General features: G+C 37.4%; 1 protein-coding gene across 1 annotated transcript in view; it reads right to left on the reverse strand.

Annotated features, from left to right (window-relative positions):
* Window positions 1-23,508, reverse strand: part of LOC110963958 (1-phosphatidylinositol 4,5-bisphosphate phosphodiesterase beta-1-like) — a 57,587-nt gene that overhangs the window by 28,829 nt on the left and 5,250 nt on the right. The window contains exons 2-16 of the mRNA XM_051959714.1: window positions 22,601-22,678; window positions 18,917-18,985; window positions 18,192-18,332; window positions 17,183-17,262; window positions 16,749-16,794; window positions 15,671-15,677; window positions 14,942-15,018; window positions 13,571-13,671; window positions 12,393-12,552; window positions 9,528-9,678; window positions 7,294-7,451; window positions 6,519-6,601; window positions 5,428-5,512; window positions 5,189-5,354; window positions 2,465-2,520 (exon numbers count right to left, since the gene is read on the reverse strand). Of these exons, the coding sequence (XP_051815674.1) occupies window positions 2,465-2,520; window positions 5,189-5,354; window positions 5,428-5,512; window positions 6,519-6,601; window positions 7,294-7,451; window positions 9,528-9,678; window positions 12,393-12,552; window positions 13,571-13,671; window positions 14,942-15,018; window positions 15,671-15,677; window positions 16,749-16,794; window positions 17,183-17,262; window positions 18,192-18,332; window positions 18,917-18,985; window positions 22,601-22,678 (1,458 nt within the window). The remainder of the gene's footprint in view (window positions 1-2,464; window positions 2,521-5,188; window positions 5,355-5,427; window positions 5,513-6,518; window positions 6,602-7,293; window positions 7,452-9,527; window positions 9,679-12,392; window positions 12,553-13,570; window positions 13,672-14,941; window positions 15,019-15,670; window positions 15,678-16,748; window positions 16,795-17,182; window positions 17,263-18,191; window positions 18,333-18,916; window positions 18,986-22,600; window positions 22,679-23,508) is intronic.

Below are 23,508 nucleotides of genomic sequence, written 5' to 3' on the forward strand. Positions count from 1 at the left end.
GAAAAAAAATCAATCAATTATTTTTCAGTTAATTTACAAATTAATGTTTTATGTATTTATTTCTCAATCAATATATAAATTAATATTTTTTGTCTGGGGTCACTAGATCTCAATATTTTTGTTTTTATGATTTTTCAGGCTTTAATGGACATTTTTTTTTTCAACTATCTGTAAAAGAATTATAAGTTTAGCTACTTTAAATGTAGCAAAAATTTCTAATCAAAGTCGAACATTGTAAAAGAGCAGATTTATTTTTACATTCAACATATAAACTCGTATTTTTTTGTCTGGGTTGCTAGATATTATCTGTACTTTAACAAAACAGGGAAAAAGTAAAATAATTTGACAGGTTTCAACAAATTAGAGTTTTTCATTGATTTATAAGAACATTTTTAGGACACTTTCTAAATAGACCTTTTCGCAATGACGTCAGAGTCTGGGACACGTGACCATACCTTCCTTAGCAACGCACGCCGCCATTTTAAGAGGGGGCAACAAAGTCATTAGCAAACGCGATTTGACCGCCGAAACCGCGCAGTTTTGACCAGGAGAACAATGTCTGCTGATTATTTCGGAAATCTTGAGCCAAAAGCCAAGCTACGGTATCAAGAAAAATTAGAATTCATTGGTTTGCAGTCATGTCCGTACCAAATTCCTCTGGTTTCATGGGAAAACGACCCTACTACGTGGCCAGATCTTCAATGGCACTCCATTTACGAGTACCTTATCAACAGCCCAGGCATCCACACAATGGAGAAGATGAAGACTTATAAAAGCCTGGACTCATACGTTTTCTTTGAGGTATGCTTATATTTATACGTTTTTGTGCATACAGGTCAATGTCAGAATGATAAATGCCTTGTAAGATACGGCTACACCAGCTTCGCTATGCTAAGCTAATGTTAAGCTAACGGGGTGAGCCATTACACCTTTTAATTTCAAGTGGAAGTAGTGTATGTATATTAGTTAGATGTGCATTATCAAAACTAAGAGTCAGATACTTGTAAATGAGCTCTACCCACCCTAGGCCCAAGGGTATGAGGTGCTAACAATAATGAGGACAATGCTGCTGATTACAGCATAGTAGTTAGCAGAACGAAAGGGAGGAGAGAAGGTTTAAAAATAGCAGTGTGAGTAGAAAGATCCCTGACTTTTTGTGGGAAGCACAGCTAGCACTAGCCTAAGCATCGCGAGGTGCATTTTCTTGAAAACGACCTATTCGTGGATTTTATACCGACTTCAAGACATGTTTTGGACAAAATATTTTACTGGTTTGTTTCGTCTGGATGTCCAAGGTTGGATTATGGCCGTTTTTTGTGGAATATTTTCATCTGTGTGTAATAATGAACCCGGAAATGTGAGTCGCGCTGTGTACGTTGAAGCCGTGTATAGAGAACGGATGGATGGATATTCGTTGTTTGTCGGACAAATGTGTTTATATTACCCACTGTGGTGATCACATCTGAAAGTGGTTTATACCGGCGGATTCATGAGAATCTAAGCTTTCCGTCGGCGTGTCGTGTTTGTATAATCGCGTTTGCAGTTTCAGACATTTAGCAAATTGCTTATGCAGATTTCAAAGTGTACCGTGGGCGGGACACTGAAGCACAACTGGTTAAGCTTATTAATTAATAATTTCAGAAAATCAGTTAAGGGGTAATAATTTGATGAAACACAACATACCATTGACGAAATGCTGACTGCAAACATAGGACCATTTTGACTGTGGGCTCCATGTGGTTCCATTATTGTTAATCCGCCTCAATGCTTTGAGCCATAAAGTCCTTTTCTGGCCCTTTTCAGTCGGAATCCTGTAAAAGGAAATGTTCTTGTTGCTCCATGACTGAGAACTACAGCCAAAAACAGCGCAGGTTTTGGGCATATCTGCTTTTGGTCGTTCAAATCGGGAGGGAAACGTGGGAAAGTAATGGTCGACAAGGCAAAAGCATACCCCTCTTAAAATGGCGGAATCGCGTTGCTAGGGCCGGTGACCGGCGGTGACGTTCGATGATGACGTTTCGGAAAACGGTCTATTAAAAAAAACTGTCTTTTGGGACATTTATTAAAAACCCAAAAGAAAAAACAATATTGTTGAGCCAACATCTAACATTTGATTCAGAATATTTGGAAGAAAAAGATGAATTCTGCTTCTTCTGCTTCAGTTTGAATCATTTTAAATAAATGTCACAGAAATTTATGGGAAAGAAACTGAAACTCAAACCAGTAAACAAGCATCACTTGTGTGTCTAAAACTCAGAGGCACTGTGAACAAAAGCACACAAAACAGCAAAAACTGTTCAGAATAAACAACAACAACAACAACAACAAGTGCAGCAAAAACAAAACACAGACGACAGCGAAACGTTTACAGCGACAACGAACAAACAACAAACAAACAAACAACTACTGGACGCTAACGAAGGACGACGGCAGCGACGTGACGTCATGTGATGTCACCACTGACCTTTTTACCATCATCATCTTCTTCATCATCGTCTTCCTCACTCTCTGCCTCCATCTCTGTTAAAATCAAACAAACCTTCAGCGTCTCTAAGCTTCTTTTACCAAATCAAACTGTTTCCGATCAGTGTCCCTTCAAAATAAAACACCAACACTTTAATTACAGTTCTAAAGCCGGAGAGAAGCCTCAATTTAGAGACAAAAAGGATAAATAAATAGAGGAGAAATGTAGCTGCAGGTAAAGAAGCCTTTTACCTGCATTTGTAAAGCGACACGCTGAAGAATTTATGAGACTAAATCTCAGCAGAAGTTCAACATTTTTGCTTTACACATCAGAAGTTTTGAAAAGCATGCAGTCTTTCAAAATAATACTGGTAAAATCACACGATTCAGCGGCCAGAAACAGTAATAAAAACAGAGAGAATCACGAGAGTTTCAACTTTCCAACGGTCCTTGAACTACTCCCAGATCAACCAAATCTAAGCTCACATTTCAGTGAAGTCAATGTGTCATTTAGACATCTGCCAGAAATGAACCGTTTGCTCTAATTAGATGCTGTAAAAAAAATAAAAATTTTGCACTTCTTATCACAATCAGGAAAATACGAATGACTGAGCTGCAACCAACACCAACATCAGAATAATTCAGGGAGTTTTCAGCTGAACTGCAGGTTTCCACTGAGCAGAGAGGAAATGAAATGCAAACAGTGAAATAATCATAAAATTAATTCAGCATTTTAGTTCCAGTGTTGGTAATAGAAGTAGACTGTTGGAAAATTCTTCTACATGTTGATTAAAAAGAGGAGTAAAAGAAATAATGACAGAACCTAAACAACGTCCTGCAGCAATGTTTCTCTGATGTTTAATTCTGATATACGATTTGATTTCAATTATCAATTAATTAAACAGTTTAATTATTAATTAAAAATATCCATCAAACCACATCTGTACTTGTAAAAGACGCACATGGTCATTATATCTTTATTTTTTTTTGTGTTTCTTGTCTTGTTCTTACTGTACTTCACTTGTTTCTAGCTGCTAAAATGTAAGACACTTGTCTAAAATTCACCTTTTTTATGTCTTTTTAATGTGATTCTAGCTGTGTCACAGTGACAGAAGACATTACTGAGTTCTCTCTCCTTCTTCATGTTGTTCTGTTTCTACTGATCTGCAGGATTTTAATTATCTACTGTCTTTTCACAGCTGTTAATGTTCATTTTGCATCCATTTTGTGTTGGTTTTCATCTCTTTCAGCTCATTTTGTGTCTCTTTGTTGCATCTTCTAGTTGCTCTTTAGTATCTTTTTCTGGTCGTTTTGCAAAGAAATTGTAATTTCTTGCCTTTTCTTTTAAATAACATCATTAATTCTAATGGTGTCACAGTGACAGAAGACACCTCTGTTCTGTTTCCACAGAGCTGCAGGATTTTATTTCTTTTACTGTCTTTTAGCATCTTGTAGTTGATATTTCTGTGTACTTTTGCTCATTTTGTGCCTTTTTCATGGTTCTGGGTATTTTTTGCATGTGTTCATTTTGCACCTATTTTGTGTTGGTTTTCATCTCTTCCAGGTCATTTTGTGTCTCCTTCCTGCGTTACTGCGTCGTCAAGAAGTTCTTTTTTTTATCTTTTTGTAGTAGTTTTGTAAAGAAATTCAATTTTCTGTCCTTTCTTATATAAAACATAGTGACAGAAGGCATTTCTCAGTTCTCTTTCTTCATGTTTTTCTGTTTCCACAGAGCTGCAAGATTTTATAAAATTAAGATATCTGGCGTCTCTTTCTGTGCATTTTTGCTCATTTTGTGGGTTTTTCATGGTTCTGGGTAGTTGTTGTATGCATTTCTGTTCATTTTGTATCTATTTTATGTTGGTTTTTGTCTTTCAGGTAATTTTGTGTCTTTTTTTACTGTGTTGTTGCATCGTCTAGTTGTTCTATAGCATCTTTTTTGTGGTAGTTTTGTAAAAGAATTCAGTTTTCTTTGCCTTGTTTTTAATACAACATCTACAATTCTAACTGCATCATTCTGCAAAAAGACATTTCTGAGTTCTCTCTTCATTTTCATCAAAAATGAGATGGGAGCACATTAAAAAAAACACCCAGAAACCTCTGTTTGTGGTTCAGAAGGTTAAAATCCGTCCACAACTAAAGCAGCAGTGGATGTTGGGACTCAGCATCAGAATCTGTGCAGAGAAGCAGAGAATGTGAAGCGAACATCCGCCTGCAGACGAGTAAACACGCCTCTGCTTTAACTTCTCTGATTATTCAGCCACTCCAAGGGTCACGGCTGCTGTATGAGGATGTACTTCAGCTCAGAGAAGATGATTCCTGCAACACGTCAATAAAACTCCCTCCTTCTGCTTCTGTGTGCCGATTTATTCACTGCTCAAAGATCCTCAGTAGCTGAATAACCTGAGGTGTCTTCTGTTAAAGGCACGTTAAAAAACCTCCAGAAAATCAGTGCAGTGATCACAAAATCCAACTTTTAACTGCGTCTTTCAGTGGCTGAGATAAAAACAGATTTGCAGGTTCATCGGGGACAGACTGAACCTTCAAAATGATTTACTGGTGACTCACGCCGAATGTGAAAACATAAAAAAAACATTTCTCTTAAATTAATCTGACATTTTCCAGAAACCTCACAATGGTTTGGCCATTCTCTGTTTTGTTTTTTTCTCTACACAAAGACTGTCACAGCTGAACACTTTTCAGTCCTTTTGTCTTCATGTCTTACCTCCTGTGTTGTTGCTAGGAGACAGCGGCTCCTGGCTCTGATTGGCCGGCTGGTCCGTCAGCCTCTTGCTGTCCGTGTTATTGGCCGGTTTGTGAGATTTCTTGTTCTTGATGAGGATTTTGCCCATCAGCTCCTGAGGACTAGGCAGAGGGACGCCCGACTCCAGCTGCAAACAACCACCAATCAGATTAATCGATCAGGACAAACGCTTCGATTGATCAGCGGTCGGTGCTTCTTACGGGATATTTGTCCAGAGGGTCAATCAGAAGAGCGTCTCCGAAGATCGATCGGCAATATTCTGCCATTTTGGCCTGTTGCTTCAAACTGAGGAGCACAAAATCAGATTTTAATCATCAGTCGACACGTTTCAGGAGATCAAATGTAAAAAAAAATCATTCCAGAAGTGGAGGACATCAAATTTCAAATAATCCAAAATACTAAAGCATGCAGTTGTTGTGTAAATGTTCTTGTCCTAAAACCAAATCTAAAAAAAAAAAAAACTAGGAGAAAAGAGTGTTTGAAAATATTTCTGAAATACCACTTAAGTCTGGAGTTCCCCCTAAAACGGCATTTTTCTCTTGTCCCGCCCCCCGATGACCAAACTGAACCTCCCAAAAAATACTACTAAAATTAAATTTAAATCTCCTTTTTTTGTTTTTAATTTATTTTTTTGATCTCTTTTTATTGTAACTGTGGGAACTTTTTTTAATCAACAGAATATTTTGAATAATTATTATACAGAGAGCGTTTGTCCCACAACATGCTAGCAAAACCTGCTAATGACGTTTCTGTTGTTTGTGTCTTATTTATGTCATTTTGTGTCTTGTTTTTGTCACTATCAGTCTCGTTTTAGTCGTTTTGTGTCTCGCTTTTGTCATTTTATGTCTTCTTTTGTCATTTTGTATCTTGTTTTTGTCATTTACATCATCAAACCGTTTTCCTAAAGAATGTGTAGAGCAAAGCTGTGTCATCTTTTCTATTTTTCATATTTTCATCACATTGTCAGCCTTGATTGAACGTCTCTCTCTACCTCATATTATCAGGATCAGACTCATTCTTTGGACTGTTTTCCATCAGTGGTCAGCAGTAACAGCTAGCTAAATGTCTAGCTTCTACTGCTGAGAAAAAGATCACATTAGCATGGATTAGAGTAGGGTTAGCGACAACACAGAAAACATGGAATAAAAATGCTACCATTGATGTGTAAGCTTTGATAGTTTATTACCTATTATTGATCAATATGAAGCAGAAAACTGGTTTATTTTTCAAATGTTCTGAAGCCCAAATGTCCTCTAATTCTGGAAGGACCAACAAATAGGGAGATTCTTACGAGTCAACGTGGTTTTCAAAAGACAGAATGACGGGAAAAGGTGACGTCTTGAAGGCGCATTCAGCGATGGCTTCGATCACTTCCTGGAAATAAAAGACAAAAACACATCAGACATGAGAATATTAAAGCAGACAGAATCAAAAACACGAGAAATTCAAGATTTTTAGTCTGTTTTTAACCCATTTTAACGCTCAGAGCATCACATTCAATCTGAAAAAGTGTTTCAGAAACAAAGACCTTAAACCCTCTGAACCCCAAAACTCGCCGCTGGATTTTAAATAATCACAAAATCACACCTTTTATCAGAGTCACAAACTGCAGAAACAGAAAGAATCTGTGGATTTTCTGCTTGCCGAGGGTCCATGTACAGGAAAATGATCCAAATCTAAGCTTAAAGTTGTGACATTTCATCAAAATCTCTTTATTCTACATGTTGTATTTAAGCTGCAGCTCAAACTGACCCATTTTAAACTAAAAATATGTAAAAGAAAAAATGTAAAAAGTATTTTTGTAAGAAATTTAATTAGTGTAATCAACACATAAAATATGAAAATGATAGATCTCACATGCATGGCATCCTGAACAGAAGAGTGTTAATTAACTCCATAATAAGAAAAAATTCTAAATTTAAAGTAAAATGTTTAAAAAAATCAATGTCATGTAAAATGGTTGTATTTTATGTGTACCTTTTTCCAATGTACATTAAAAAAAGTTTCAACCTGCAATGAGTGAGAAACAGCCAGCTCCTGGGTGTTTTATGTTCCAGTCGACGCACCTTAAAGGAAATTTCCGACGTCATGGTGAATCCGTGGGTGATGACAGGCTCCTCCTCGGCGGTTCGTCCTTTCCACACGTCTAATTCTACACAGCGGCATCCAGCCAGAAGAACCTGACGGTACATTTCCACCGAGGAGCTTCCAGCCAGCTGACCGGCTGAAACACAACCACAAGAAATCAGGATTTAGAAAAGAGCCTTTGTCTTTAACGTTCAAACCTCTGAACCCCAAACAGTTTCTGAGTGTTTTCTATTTGCTCTTGTCTCATTTTTCTTTCCTTTTTCATTTTTTGAAAAGGTCCAGAATTTTAGTGAGCACTAAAGGCTCCACAGTTTTACTGAAGACAAGAACATTTCTTGTTTTTTTAATAGAATCTGGTTAATACAAGCAGTTTGTTTGTGGGTAAATTTTAAACGAGACGTAGAATAAATCGATTTTGATAAAAGTGGTTCGGTTTTCTGCAGGAAGTAGCTCAAAGACCATCAGAAAGTTCTTAAAACATGGATTATTTCTGCTTTTACAGTCTCTAGCTGAGAAATGGTGATTTAAAACCAAAGAAACGACAACATGTTTGTGGGTTCAGATGTTTGTTAAAAACACTCAGTAATAAAACGAGCTCAACATCCAGTCCAACGTTTCCTTCCACAGGTGGCCGATCGGGGAGATTCACACACTTAAGTCCCAGCAGGACCCAATCCAGACCTCCGTATTTAGGCCACGGCTCGTTTTAGATTCAGGTTCAACAGGTCTCTGCTCTTGATTAAACCCAGAAGCGTCGAGTCCATTCGTGTCCCATTTCCTCTGGGTCCAGTCAGGATGTTTGTTTCCACTCTGAGGCCATCTGAAGCTAAATTAGACCAGTTTATGTACGATTAAAGAACCTTTATGACCACTGCTGTTTACTGGGGATGTTTGTCTGAGATGTTTGTCTGAGTCGAGCTCGATGTTCCTTCAACTCTCTGATTTTTTGGCAAAATCAAACTGTCAACTTGTTCAAAGATTTGTTGGAGCCACGAAAAAACAGCAAAGCTCCAAACAGAATATTTATTTTCTCACACTTAACAAAGAAATCAACAACCTCCACACACAGAATTGATGAATCTTTCTTCTAGAAAAACATGCTTTTTTTCAAACAAATTGTTTTCTGCTTTCAAACTGAACTGTATTTATTTATCACCTACTGTGATATGCTGAATTTGAAAAACTGATTTTTTTCAACTTTTTAGAATGTTTTTCTTGCAGAACTTGGCACATTGGTGTTGCAAGGGAAATGGAAAGTGTGAAGAAAAAATGACTCTTTCTGTTTGACTAAGCAGACTAGTTGTCTCCATAAATCAGACCTTCTCTCAACTACAATCTAAACCAAAGATCAAAGAGAATCCTCACAACTGATGCTGGTGTTGCTCTGTTGGTGTCACGGCTCCTGATGTTTAGAAACTATACCTCCTCATGCTGTCGACCTCGCTGAACTTCCACAACAGAAAACGGTGTGATATATGTATATATATATATATATATATATTATCATGAGAGGCTTTGATTTTTTTTTTTTGTAATTTTAGGCTTTATGTCGCTGCACTTTCATATTTTGCAGTAAATCACAGCTAACAGTAGCCTAGCTGCACTAGACCCAGGTCTGAAGACACAAGGGTCTAGGAACTCTCAACAGGGAGGGAGGCGGGCTAAAAGGTTGTCTTTCAAATCACTCTGCAGCAGTTGGGTAGGTATACAACCAATCAGCACAACGAATAGGCTCCTAGAGCGCCGGAAATGAGAGGATGCAGGAGTTCGGTGAAGCCTTATTTATACAGTCAATGGGTGAAGCTCAAGTATATTACAGACATGCTAACAGAAAGATTATTCAGAGTCGGTGCTAATGGAGCTCAAAGACTGTTGTCGTTTTTGTTGTCGACCCTGGCAGAGAATTAAATTCGTTGCCGTGGGTTGTCTGGCGCGGCGAGGCTAAACTAACAGAGCTATAGAAGAAAGATTTACAGCTGCAGAAGCCTTGAGATAGAAAACATATGCCCAAATATGCACAAAAAAACCAGCTAAACTGACTTGTTCTGACAATAAAAATGATTGAAAAAAAACAAATTTTTACAATACAACATCTTTAAATGTCTGTGATAGATAAAAGAAATAAAAGAAGCATCAGAGGGTTGTTAGCACAGCATAAGGAGAGAACTAGGTTATTTTCATCGCTAAAACAGCTCGTATGTTTGTTTTTTACCTGTCAGGTAGGTATTATGTGACGACTTGATGAAATAGTGCGACAGCGGGAAGCTCATGTCTTCAGACTGATCCAGTTTTTCTGGTGGAATCACTCCGTTCTCATCACTGGACAGATAACTGGAGAACGCCTGCAGAGAGATCGAGCCTGAAAATACAAAAAGCACCAAAGCGGAACAGTGAGAAAAACAAATTAGAATAAAAATCACAGCAGAATGAGCAGATTTGTCTGAAAGAGCCCTGTAATATGCGCATTTATCCGTTCATAGTTTTACTTTTAGGGTCTACTAGAACATGTTTACATGCTTTCAAGCATAAAAAACACAGCATTTTGCTCACAGTGTACATTTCAGCAGCTTTTTCTCTGTTTGAAATGCTTCGTTTTAGCCCGTCTCTCTAAGTCCCGCCTCCTGAGCCGCCCACTCTGCTCTGATTGGTCAGTTCACCCAACCAAAGCCAGGCAAGGTGGGTCAGTTACCTCAAACTTCTAAATTTAGGGATTCCAGTGAGGAAATAAAGTTGGATTTTGAAGCTTCTCATTCTTTGTTTGAGCCCGAATTAGCGGCTAACACGAATTATGCTAATGAGCGACATGATGATGTAGATAAGTACAGGAAGAAAGACTGGACTTTAGATGAGACGTTTCAGGCATTTAAAGGAGCAGTTTTCTGCAGACAGCAGCAAAAATTAAAAATAATGCAACAGTTTGCATGAGTCTTTTTGAGCTTTGACATATTTTAATGAAATTATTTGAGCCAACGAAGGGGAATTCGTTTTGCCTCTACAATGAAAGATGGTTTTAGCTAGCGCTTGCTGAGTATCTGGTTTCACAATTTCAAAAATCCCTAAAAAAAACTTTTCAAGCTAATATTAACTTTTTAAGGTAATAAATTAAGTTTCTGTAATCAGATTTTCTTTAGCAGCTTTAGCATGTTTTTTAAGCATCTATTTGAAAGAATAACAACAAAATTGTAAAACAATGCACCCTGTGCATGATAGCATGTGCTAGTTCTGGTTGAAAACTCCGGGTGCTACAGTTACTTCCGGTCCCGCTTACAGCACTGTCAAAATGGAAGAAGCCAGCAGTACACTTTACTTTTCCAGATGCCAAGGCAACTTGCCTAAAATTTCTGTTGACGACGTTTATCGTCTCGTTGATGATTTTTCGTCAGCTCCTCAAAGCAAATGGGAAAAGGGATTCAAATTTTATATATCCCAGTACATATATAACTTTGAAGGTAAGTGGCATCGCATCCTACATAACTAGCGCTAGCTTAACTGTAGGGCTTGCCAAACGTACCTTATCATTTTATTTCTAGTATTTATACATTACTATTTTTTGCTTAGTTAGCTACTAGAATCCACTTTACACTTTAGTCTTTGGTACTTAGCCCGTTGCGCTTCAGTTGCGCTTCAGTGTCCCATCTGCGGTACACTTTGAGATCTGCATAAGCAATTTGTTAAATGTCTGAAACTGCAAACGCGATTATACAAACACTATACGCCGATGGAAAGCTTAGATTCTCATGAATCCGCCGGTATAAACCACTTTCAGATGTGATTACCACAGCGGATAATATAAACACATTTGTCCGACAACAACGAATATCCATCCATCCGTTCTCTATACACGGCTTCAACGTACACAGCGCGACTCACATTTCCGGGTTCATTATTACACACGGATGAAAATATTCCACAAAAAACGGCCATAATCCAACCTTGGACATCCAGATGAAACAAGCCAGTAAACTATTTTGTCCAAAACATGTCTTGAAGTCGGTATAAAATCCACGAATCGGTCGTTTTCAAGGAAATGCACCTCGCGATGCGCGTCCAATATTCCCTGTATTTCTCGTCATATTTTTATTTACAAATAGAATGTTAGCGATTTTTTGTACTGAAAATGGCTGGAATTGACTGCAGCTTAAAGGGTTAGTCGAGTTCAGCAAGACATTTTTATATTTGTAGTTTTGTTTGAACAAATGACAAATGCTTGGATTTCCTCTATATTTGATTAGGTGTCAAATGGAATAACAAATGTTTGAAGAGTGCACGGATTGTTGTTATATTTTATCAGATATTTGCTGTTTGATCAGTGACTATGCACTAATATTCCCGATCCTCAGCTCAGTGTGAAACATTTTTTTTCGTCTAATTTTGGCAATCCACTGAGCCCGCAAATGCCGGTCTTTTGGAAAACGGTGAAGGCTTATAGAACCGTTATAAACACCAGAAGCCGAACATAATGGTACACTACAGTACCTCCCATATCGACCTTGAACATGCTGAAATCTGATTTTTTGTTTTGCCGAGAAAACAGTGTTTTTTCTTTTTTGATTCCATGTTATCCATTCTGCGAAATAGCCTCCGGAAGGACCTGTAAGCCCTCCCAGTCAGAACCAGAAGTTAGCATTTTGACGTGCACAGGGTCTATTACTCTTTTACTTAAATTTCAAACTATACTTGTACATTTAATCACAAGTTTGAGGAATATTGTCTTAAGACGTCATTTCGTTGATTGTGTCAACTGAATTTCTCCAGGAATTGACTTGGCAAAGAAGTAAAATGAAGATGACTTCATGAAATTGACAACTTGAACTCACTTTAAATCAATTAATGCTTAAATCTGAGTATAAATTAGACACAATAATAAGTTGATGCAACATTATTATGTCAACACAACTCATCGAAATTCAAGTTTGCATCAATAAAATGTTCATTTAAATCACCAAATCAGATATTTTTTTCAAGCAAAACCTTCATTTAATAAAGTGGTGAGAATACTGAAGGCTCTGGAATTATTTTGTTACAGTGCAGTTTCATAAAAACAGCCTAAATGATTGTGTTTTCTTCTTCACCTTGCTTGAAGCTGGGCCTGGTCGTGTTGGTATCTCTCCATCAGACTGTGGGTTTGTGCCGGACGAAGAGGAGGATAAAGGATTTCGTTGAGTCTCGGGTCTCTCTGCTTGTTGTTGATGAACTCGGTCATCTGATCGACCGACATCGTTCCTCCATTCGCTCCTCTAAAGAACAGAACAAGAGAAAGGTTAGAGGCAGGAATCTACAACAAGCTTAAAGAAAATATATCATGAATAATCTGCCGACCTGACCAGAAAATACACTGTAAAAAAAAGTTTGGAAATTTTATTATGAAAAACTGTCAAACCATGACAGCAAAAATGTGTAAACTCTAAACAGTGTCATACAGTTTAACACTGATAATTAAGTTAATCAGGAGAAAACTGTGTTTTTAACATTTTTTTCTCTTGAAAAAATACATTTCCCTTCTCCCGCAGTTATTTAATGGAAAAACACTGTAACATGTACAACATCAATACTGTAATTTTTGCATTTATTTCTCAAAAGAATAAAATTTTTTTACAGTTAAACGTACATACTGTTGCCGTAATGATTATAACAAGTAACATGCCAAATTTTGCATTTATTTCATGTAAAAAATACAGTTTGTGTCGGTCAAATTGATGTGTTAATAACGGACATGTACTTTAATATTCATGACAGCTATAATCAGTCATTTCTTAAAAAAATACACATATTACATGTTCAATAACTCTTGTACTGATAATGGAAAAACACTATAAGATTTATAAAAGGTCACGCAAATTTTTCTTGTATGGTATTTTCATGTAAACATTCAAGTAAAACAACATTATTTTTGCAAAGGTTAAAACTTTTTCTAACAGTAAAATATGTAATGAAGCACATTTTTTCACCATAAAATCAACAGTATCAATACATTTCTTTACAGTGAATGAAGAAATTGTTTTACCGTAATTTTACAGTAGCGTTCTGAGAACCACAGCTTTAGGAATTTTATCGTGAAAAAAACTTTGTTTTTTTACAGTGTATGCAGAGTTAAGACGGTCGCTAATAAAACAAAGTTAAAGATTCTTTGTGCACAAATGGAACAGAAGATGAATCATTATTCATCTTTATTGTCATATAAAGAATCTGGACTTATTTCTTACACTAACCAGTCTTTTGGTTTTAGCGGAGGTGAAGGGTTTTCTGTTGACTTACTGCAGTTTAAAGATGCCTCCGAGCTCATTACGAGGACAGAGACTGTCCAGGAAGTTCCTGTAGACTTCCTGAGTGAAGTCCTCCAGTTTGATGCTGTCGCCCTGTTACACAGAAACCAGGTGGACTTTAATGTAAAGATATTTATTAATTTGCATGGATGGGAATTTGCGCCACTAAAAACTAAATTTTAAAAAATTCATATTTGCATTTGCATTGCTGAAATCGAACAATTTTAAATAAATACTCTACTTAAGTAATTGTAATTATTGTAGCAGTTGTTAGGATTTAAAAACTGAATGCAGTGTGTGTGTGAGGATCAAATGTCATTTTAGAGCAACTGAATTCAATTTTAAAATATTACACTCTCATTTTCAATTGAAGATATTTAAATTCCATCATTTAAATAATTTTTTTGGCAAAATTAAATTCAAATTCATTTTTTGGTGGCACAAATATCTCCGTATATAATTATAATTGTTGGGTATTTAGCATCTGTGCTGATCTTATCTTCCTCCAACTTCTCGTAAAAATAAACAAATACGCAAACCTTTGAAAGTGCAAGAATTCTCTTTTGTAGTTCAACAATCTTTCTCACAGGAATATTTAAAGTGTGATTCATGTGAGCAAAGACTCTTGGATTGGCTGCAGAACTCCAAAACCTTCCGGCTGGTTTGAAATGAATGTTATCTTTAAACATAAATAAAAAAAATACATTCAATCAATCAAGAAAATGACACAATTTGTCAGCCAGTCACTACAAAAAGTAGAGAACAGATTTTTGACTGTCTGAGAGTCGTGGATTTTGTGTGAAATGTGATACGTTCAACACGGCGAAACATCTTTCTGGAGTTAATGTAGAGAGTAGACAGATGCAAGCTATAAAAAAACAGTGTTGTGAAGAAAAAATGACTCTTTCTCCTTCCTAAGGTAGTTCCTTACAGTTATTCGCCGACGTCTTCCTAAATAATCTTCTGATGGGCAGACTCTGTAGGAAGAAGACGTGCTAGGATTTCCTACTCTAGTCAAGATGAGATATTGTCTATTCTGCCGTTTCTAAGCAAACTAGTTGGTCTCCATGTTGGTCTGTAATCTAAATCTGACCTTCTCCCAACTACAATCTAAACCCAAAGATCAGAGAGAATCCTCAGAGCTGATGCTGGTGTTGCTTAAATGTACTGCTGCTCTGTCGGTGACACTTCAGCCTGATATCAGTAAACATTACTCCCAACCTAAGTCGTCCAAGTCTCCAGTAAGTCTCTCAGTTATCCAGAAAAAAAGTCTTTCAAAGCATCCATCTACATCATATTTAACTACCATTGTGTATCTACTGTTTGCTGCCTCTCATAATAACAAACTTATTAGGGTATTTACCCGTCCGTAGGGCAGTTTGCAGCTCTCCAGGGCATTTTCTACCCCTCTCCTGTCTGATGAAAACAGCCGAACGGATGCTGAAAACACAAAAACGTCACCGGTATATACAGGTGCAATAAAAAATACTATGAACATAAATAACAACATTAACATGTTACAGCTAATATTGTAATTACTGACACATCACACTCTAAAGTCCAGTAATTAGTCGTGCACATCTGAAAACGACCATTTTATTCCCATTCTATTTTGGAAACTGCTCAACCTCTGTCAGTTTGCTGTGGGATTGTCAACAAACAGCCCTCTTCAAGTGATTCTGCAAACACTACTGGCCGGTACTCGACGTCGTTGCTATGATTAACTGAAACGCTCCTTCCACTGTCTGGAAACTGGGCCAGCTTTTCTCTAATTATGCTCACCTGTACACACTCGTCAGTTATTCTTGTCAGCTAAACTCAGAGCAGGGTGGCTGATGCCTTTGTTTTCTGTTTGAGCCGTTTCTTTCACGATTCATTTTAGTTGTGAGCCCTTGTTGGATTTAATTTGTTTCATTGATTTAACAACATCCACAGGTAAAGTTTTTTCTGTAGTTTTGTCACCTATGTCTGATACTACATTCACCCTCTAATGCTACATTTATCCATTTAACACTACATTTACCCTCTAATTCTACATTTAGCCTCTAATGCTAGATTACCCTCTAATACTACATTTACCCTCTAATTCTACATTTAACCTCTAATACTACATTTATCCTTAACACTACATTTACCCTCTAATTCTACATTTACCCTCTAATACTACATTTACCCTCTAATGCTTACATTTACCCTCTAATACTACATTTACCCTCTAACACTATATTTACCCTCTAACACTATATTTCACCCCTAATGCTACATTTTATCCTCTAATACTACATTTACCCCACTAATGCTACATTTACCCTCTAAAGCTACATTACTAACTACATTTACTTCTTCCCTCAACACTACATTTACCCTCTAATGCTACATTTACCCTCTAACACTACATTACCCTTTTAATGCTACGTTTACCCTCTAACACTACATTACCCTCTAACGCTACATTTACCCTCTAACACTACATTACCCTCTAATGCTACATTTACCCTCTAATACCACATTTACCCTCTTACTACCATTTCAAACAGTGTTCTACTGAAGCTTAAGAAGGTTCTTGAACATCTACAGAACATTAGAGAACCTACTGGAGGCAGAAATACAGTTTTTTCTTAATGCACTGCAGAACATTTGATCTCAACAACCCTAAAAAATAAATAAATTTCCAGAAGTTTCCATCTTCCTAACCGTCTGTTGTTTACTTCTGTTACGTCTCTTTTCAGAACTTTAGAACCCTAAAACTGTGAATGTCCTCAGTGTGATATTCAGCATCCTTCAGAGCGTCTCTGCCTTTCCTAAAATGTCGTCTCTACTCCCTCGGCTTCCTAGATATCGACTGACCTTAATTCCACTGCGGGTTTGCTTTCTAAAAGACAGCTTTCCTTCATTCTGTATTATCCGTCTCGTGCTCCGGCAGTAGTTGATTACCAGGTCAGTGCTGAATTAAGCACCTTCGCGAATCCTGTCCCTGTTTTTGCTTCCCCAAGTGCACGTGGAATTAGGTTTATTTTTGGAAGCGAGGAACAGGAAAGAGCAAAGTTTAAGTTTGTGCAAGTCTCTGCAGGTTTCTCAACCAGTGACTGCAACATGTGCCTCCAAGTCAACGTCTGGACAGACTGAAGGTTTAGAAGGTAAAGATAATTAGAAACCACTCACTTCTTGACGGGAATTCTTCCCTCTGCATTCGGCTGAAGAGTTAATCTGACATACCTGAAACAGAGACAAGGAATGAGCTCTAAATTACGGCTGGCAGTAACGTTTCCTCTCAAAAACAATCATCTTGAAAAAAGGCTTCAAGTTTGTGAATATAAAGCACCCACCCTGGTAGATGAAGCTGCAGTTTTTAATGATACTTTATCTTTAATGTGATTTAAAACACAGTTTTCTGTTCGACTTACATAAACAGTAAATAATGATGTTAAATAAAAACAACTTTTTCCTTTAGGACAGAAGTTTAAACTGACACGTGTGTTCATCAGTGCACGTGTCAGTGTGTGTGTGTGTGTGTGTGTGTGTGTGTGTGTGTGTGTGTGTGTGTGTGTGTGTGTGTGTGTGTGTGTGTGTGTGTGCATGTGCATGATTGTGTGTGTGTTCTCACGCTTTCAGCAGACTCTGGTCTCTGTTCAGATTGTGGCTCAGCAGGTTGGAAGACAGAGAAAACAGCTCCTCACACCAGATCTACAGAAACCAGACGGTCTGTCAACAACAACTTTATCATCAACATTCCAATCCTCATCAACAATATCATCATCTTCAGTATCCTTCTCGTAAAATGTCAACATTATCAACAAGACAACGTTATTATCTTCCTCCTCATCTTCATCGTCATCCTCATTCTCCTGATCAACATCATCTTCAACAACACTGTGATCATCATCAATGAAAACACCATCAACATTATAGTCATCTTCATCAACATCATCCTCATCATCCTCATCTCCATCCTCATCTTCACAAACATCATCCTCATCTCCATCTTCATCTTCATCAACATCATCCTCATCATCCTTATCTCCATCCTCATCTTCACCAACATCATCCTCATCATCCTCATCTCTATCCTCATCTTCACCAACATCATCCTCATCTCCATCTTCATCTTCATCAACATCATCCTCATCATCCTTATCTCCATCCTCATCTTCACCAACATCATCCTCATCATCCTCATCTCTATCCTCATCTTCACCAACATCATCTTCATCAACATCATCCTCATCATCCTTATCTCCATCCTCATCTTCATCAACATCATCCTCATTATCCTCATCTCCATCCTCATCTTCATCAACATCAGCCTCATCATCCGCCTTCTCCTCCTCATAATGATCAGTGATCATTATGAGTTAATCATCCTCATTAACATCATTCTCATCATCCTCACATCACCATCCTCATCTTTATCAATGCGATCCTCATCATCATCAGTACCATCCTCATCTTCATCAAATCCTTCTTACCTTCATTAACATCCTCCTCCTCATCATCACCATCATCACCACCATCATCCTCCTCATCATCTTTAACATCCGCTTCCTCAACAACATCATCCTCCTCTTCATAATCATCTTTTACATCATTATCATCATCCTTAGTGACTTCCTCACCTTGGCTTCGTCCTCCTGTGAGGCGATGAAGATCAGCTGGTTGACGTTTACCAGGTCCGAGGCCGTAACCACGGTTACCATGCGGTTCTCCAGTCGACCAACCAGGTTCCCCACATCGAGCAGCTCCCGCAGCTTGGCCTCCTATTGGATGACACACAGGAAGAACGCCGTCTAAATTATTAATTACATATGGAGCCAATCATTGGAAGAAAATCCAAATAATCTTAAATCAATTTCCACGTCAGAAACCACAGGAAATCCTCAAAATCCAGCCAAAAGTTTTCACGTAGCTCCAATAACAAACAAGTAAACTCAGAACAACGAGTCAACATTTATTTTTTCCATGTTTGTAAAGGTTCTCTCTCCTTCTTCATGGTTGTTCTGTTTCCATGGAGGTTCAGGACTCTATTAATCTTAAAAATGAGACAGAAACAGCAAAGAGTGAATCAGCCGTCCTGATTTAAAAGCATTTAAGGACTCCAGTCAGGTGAATTCTGCTGCCACTGAACAAAACATCTCACTCTTTGTGGTGATGCACAAGATAAAACCCAATGATGCATCAACCTGATCGGAGATAAATTGAAATCAGAAGAATAAAAGATAAAAAATAAATGACAGAGTAGATGTAGAGAAGGTCTGAGCTCATCATGAAGGGGAAATAAAAGCCCAGATAGAAGAGATAACACCAACAGAGAACCACATATTGGCGGGTGGAGTCGCGGTACCTTTGGTGTTTTGGTGCTTCGGCCCGTCCTGACGTCCTTCACCAGCGTCAGGTCCAGCAGCTCCGTGTCCTGCTAGGAGCACAAACACAAGAATCAGCTGTTATATCTGCAGCTAAACGCCTCCCGATGCTTCCTGCTGAGGATTTAAACCCCTGCAGGGTGGAAATCAATGACAGCAGCTGTCTCCTGAGCTGCTCGTAATTATAGAGTGATGACATTTACGGTCCAGGGTGGCTTTACAGCACAGACAATACAGCAAATGTGAAGAAAAATGTGACGTCAAAGATCAGGATTGATCCACTTTCTGCGGTCCTTTCTAGAGAAACCATAGTCTGGCTTTACCTCAGTACCATTCTGATATATGAGGAAACTGTATGACTTGTTTCTATTCTCCATTCTGTATCAGAAATACAGTCTGCCTTAATATAGAGCAACTTTAGCAAATATAGAGCAACATTTAGAGCAACTTTAACACATCATATCAACTTTAGCTATTATAGAGCAACTTTAACTTATTTAGAACAACCTGAATAAACAAAGAGCAACTTTAACTAATACAGAGCAATTTTAATGAATATAGAGCAACTTTAACTCATTTTAGAGCAACTTTAACAAAAACAGAGCAACTTTAACTAATAAAGAGCAACTTTAGCTAATAATATCAACTTTAGCTGTTATAGAGCAACTTTAACTCCTTTAGAGAAACTTTAAATAATATGGAGCAACTTTAATATGAAGCAACTCTAACTTATTTACAGCTTTAACTGATATAGAGCAATTTTACCTAACATAGAGCAACTTTAGCTCATTTATAGCAACTTCAACTAATATAGAGCAACTTTAGCTCATTTCTAGCAACTTCAACTAATATAGAGCAACTTTAACTCATATAGAGCAACTTTAGCTCATTTAGAGCAACTTTAACTCATATAGAGCAACTTTAGCTCATTTAGAGCAGCTTTCATGTCCACTACCGTTTCAAAGTTAAGGGTCACTTAGAAATGTCTTTATTTTGAAAGAAACACTTTTTTCTCAATGAAGATAGCACTAAATGAATGATAAATCCAGTCTAGACATTGTTAATGTGATAAATGACTATTCTGATTTTTAATGGAATATCTCCATAGGGGTACAGAGGAACATTTCCAGCAACCATCACTCCTGTGTTCTAATGCTACACTGTGTTAGCTAATGGAGTTAAAAGGCTCATTGATGATTAGAAAACCCTTGTGCAGTTATGTTAGCACATGGATAAAAGTGGGAGTTTTCATGGAAAACATGGAATTGTCTGAGTGAGCCCAAACTTTTGAACCTTAGTGTATTTCTATTCAACGTATTTTTTTTCAGTTTACTTCATTGTGTCATTGTCACTTCTTTACAGCCAACCAATCATAAATTAGACAGGCTGAGACTTGTCGCCTTGGTAACCCAGAAAAATGGAAGAGAAGTTGTGAAATGGCTGGATTTTCACCCAAACCCTGATATTTTCCAAAGCTTAACCAAACACTGAGTGAAAACCAGAACATGAGACTAAAACTGATGTTCCAATGCAAAGTCCTGCTGTGGGTGTGACATTTTCAACCCAGAAACCTTCCTCACTGTTTTATAGTTTTACTTTTCAGGGAGAAAATTAGTTGCATAGGAATGCAGTATTTAGGAGGCTGGGCTGGTATTATGCAAACACAAAGATAAAATGTAAAATGCATGGAGCTGCACGGAAAGAAGGATGAGTCCGATCCTCTGGAGGAAGAATCATTTCTCTTTGATAGACTGGAGGAACACTGAGGTCTCCAGAGACACAGAACTTATTAGAATATCATCCAACAAACGGAAGAGCATCAACCCAAGTATGAACTTAGTCTCAGTAGATTTTAATAACAAGAAGCTTCTTGTTGGAACATGACTGGTTTATACGCCATCAAACATCTTGTTACGCCAATAAAGCGTTCATGTTACGGAGCACTTTTTACTCCTCCATCATCTGAAATTATCCAGTTCACTGATTCAGCTGATAAATGCTTCAGGTACAAACTGACACTGAGAAAAATAACAAAACCCACAATTGGTTCCATGAGCAAACCCCAAACGAGCTTCTGTCCTGGTTCATAAACAGCCTGTAGAAGCTCAATAACATCCAATTTACCTCCAAACACCTCATTAGAAACCAATCACTACCTCCCACCTGACCCCCACAGTCAGAGTTTTTAAAGTATGAAGCAACTGGAGCACAGTTAATGAAGTTTCACCTTCATATCATGAAGATTTTCACAATTATACTCCAGATTTATCTCTTTTTAATTAACTTTTCCCATCATTTCTGAGAATCAGAACTTCATCAGTACAGCAGATATACACATGACAAGTAGGAGGAAAAACAAAATGAGGCAAGATAACCACAAAGGCACAAAAAAAGACATGAAATGAGAACAAAAACACTCAAGACCACCCCAAAAATACGTAAAATCACCACAGAAAGATGCAAAATCACAGTAAAACCATCCAAAATTGCTACAAAAGACACAATATCACCACAAAAAGATGCAAAATCTCCACAAAAACACACAAAAACCCTACAAAAAGAGATGAATTAAGACAAAAAGATCCCATATCACTACAGAACCATGCAAAAAGACTACAAAAACACACAAAATCACAAAAAAGACACAGAATCATTAAAAAAAGATCCAAAAATAACTACAAAAAGACACAAAGTCACCACAAAAATCTGCAAAATCTCCACAAAAACACACAAAATCACTACAAAAAGAGGTGAATTAAGACAACAACATGCAAAATCACAACAAAAAGACACAAAATCACCACAAAAGATGCAAAATCTCCACAAAAACAAACAAAATCACTATAAAAAGAGGTGAATTAAGATAAAAAGCTTCAAAATCACTACAAAAAGACACAAAATCACCACAAAAGATGCAAAATCTCCACAAAAACAAACAAAATCACTATAAAAAGAGGTGAATTAAGATAAAAAGCTTCAAAATCACTACAAAAAGAAGCAAAATCCCAAGAAAAAGACACAAAATCACTGCAAAAGATGCAAAATCACCACAAAAAGACACAAAACTACCATAAAGAACTTAGAGCATCACTGTTATGGGATGTGTTGTAGTTTCCCTTGAAGTCCACAGAGGTAGGTCCACATTTATCACCTTTTTATGGACTTTTTCCATCATTTCTGAGAGTCAGAACTTCATCAGTCCAGCAGACAGACCCACAACATTCAGTTCTGATAGAAACTGACACCAGATCAGTTTTACATCCATCCAGGTGTCACAGTATAAAGAATAAATCAGCTTTTCTAACCAACTTTGAGCATCAATATTATGGGATATATCATAGTTTCATAAAACTGTTTTCCAAACTCATAAAACGATCAAAACGTCACTTTAAACGACAAAAACAAGACGGAAAACGCCAAAATGTAGACACAAAGTAAAAAAACCCAAAACAAACGAGACATAAAACAAGAAAAAAGAGAAGATCCCACAAAGCAAGAGAAATGAGACATGAAACACCAGAAATGACACCGAGAACAAGACGAGATGGAACATTCTGACACAGAGAAGATACCAGAGTAATCTATAGAATTAATTCTGTGTCAAATCATTTTCTACCTCAGTCACATTCTAACCCTGAAGGTTCGGTGTTTGTGTTCATGTTCACCTTGTTCTGTTCGGTCCAGTGCAGATAGAATCCGTGAGGATCCACAAAAAGAGTCACCGGAGAGACCGTGGACAGATCCTAAAGAGGAAGAAGAGAAGAGTCAACAAAAAACGTTTTCCACATCATGAACTCAAAAAAATCCCTCAGCTTCATAAAAATGTGCCTCAAAGTGATAAAAATCCACCTCGATGGATCAGTGTTTGTCAGCAGGATCTGAAAATTATGCAAACCAGTGTGTGAAGGCATGAAGCAGCGATGAATCACAAGCGTCCAGAAATTCATTTTACTGCTGAAAATGGAGTAAATTTTAAACACAGAAAAATGATCAATTTAAGAGGCTAAAGTTCTGTTTAGCTTTCACCACATGTGGTTTTTATCTCATTTTTACTCACTGTGATGGTTCACTTTTCCTGCTAGTTTGGATTTCATTCAACTGAAGTCCTCCAAACTGTAACCTGGACTGTCTACAGCTCATAAACATTTAATAATAATGACACCACTGTTGCTAGAGTTTCATTTTTATTTGCTCATTTATTCATCTGTCATTCTAAAGCATTGCTCAGATTCCAAAACCTGTCGGCTGATTTGAAAAATGTGTGTGTATGTGTGTGTGTGTGTGAGACTGAACGACATAATTTATTAGTCTGAATTTTGGGGGGAAAAAACAAAGCAACTGTCACATTTTCTACTTTCCAGTTGAATCAGTCATCTGTCACGCAGCTTAAACTTTTAATTTTAATTAAAATTACTTTATTCTACTTGTTGCAATTGAAAATGTGCCAAAAGTAACGCATTTGTGCTGCTAAGATTCTGCTATAAACAAAAAATTCTGCACTTTTCTCTGCAGCTGTGAAGTCTTTAGTGACTCAGTTTCAACAAACAGCAACGCAACGAAAAATCTGTGACTT

This window comes from Acanthochromis polyacanthus, chromosome 15 (assembly GCF_021347895.1).
Source record: "Acanthochromis polyacanthus isolate Apoly-LR-REF ecotype Palm Island chromosome 15, KAUST_Apoly_ChrSc, whole genome shotgun sequence".
NCBI classification, from domain to species: Eukaryota; Metazoa; Chordata; class Actinopteri; family Pomacentridae; genus Acanthochromis; species Acanthochromis polyacanthus.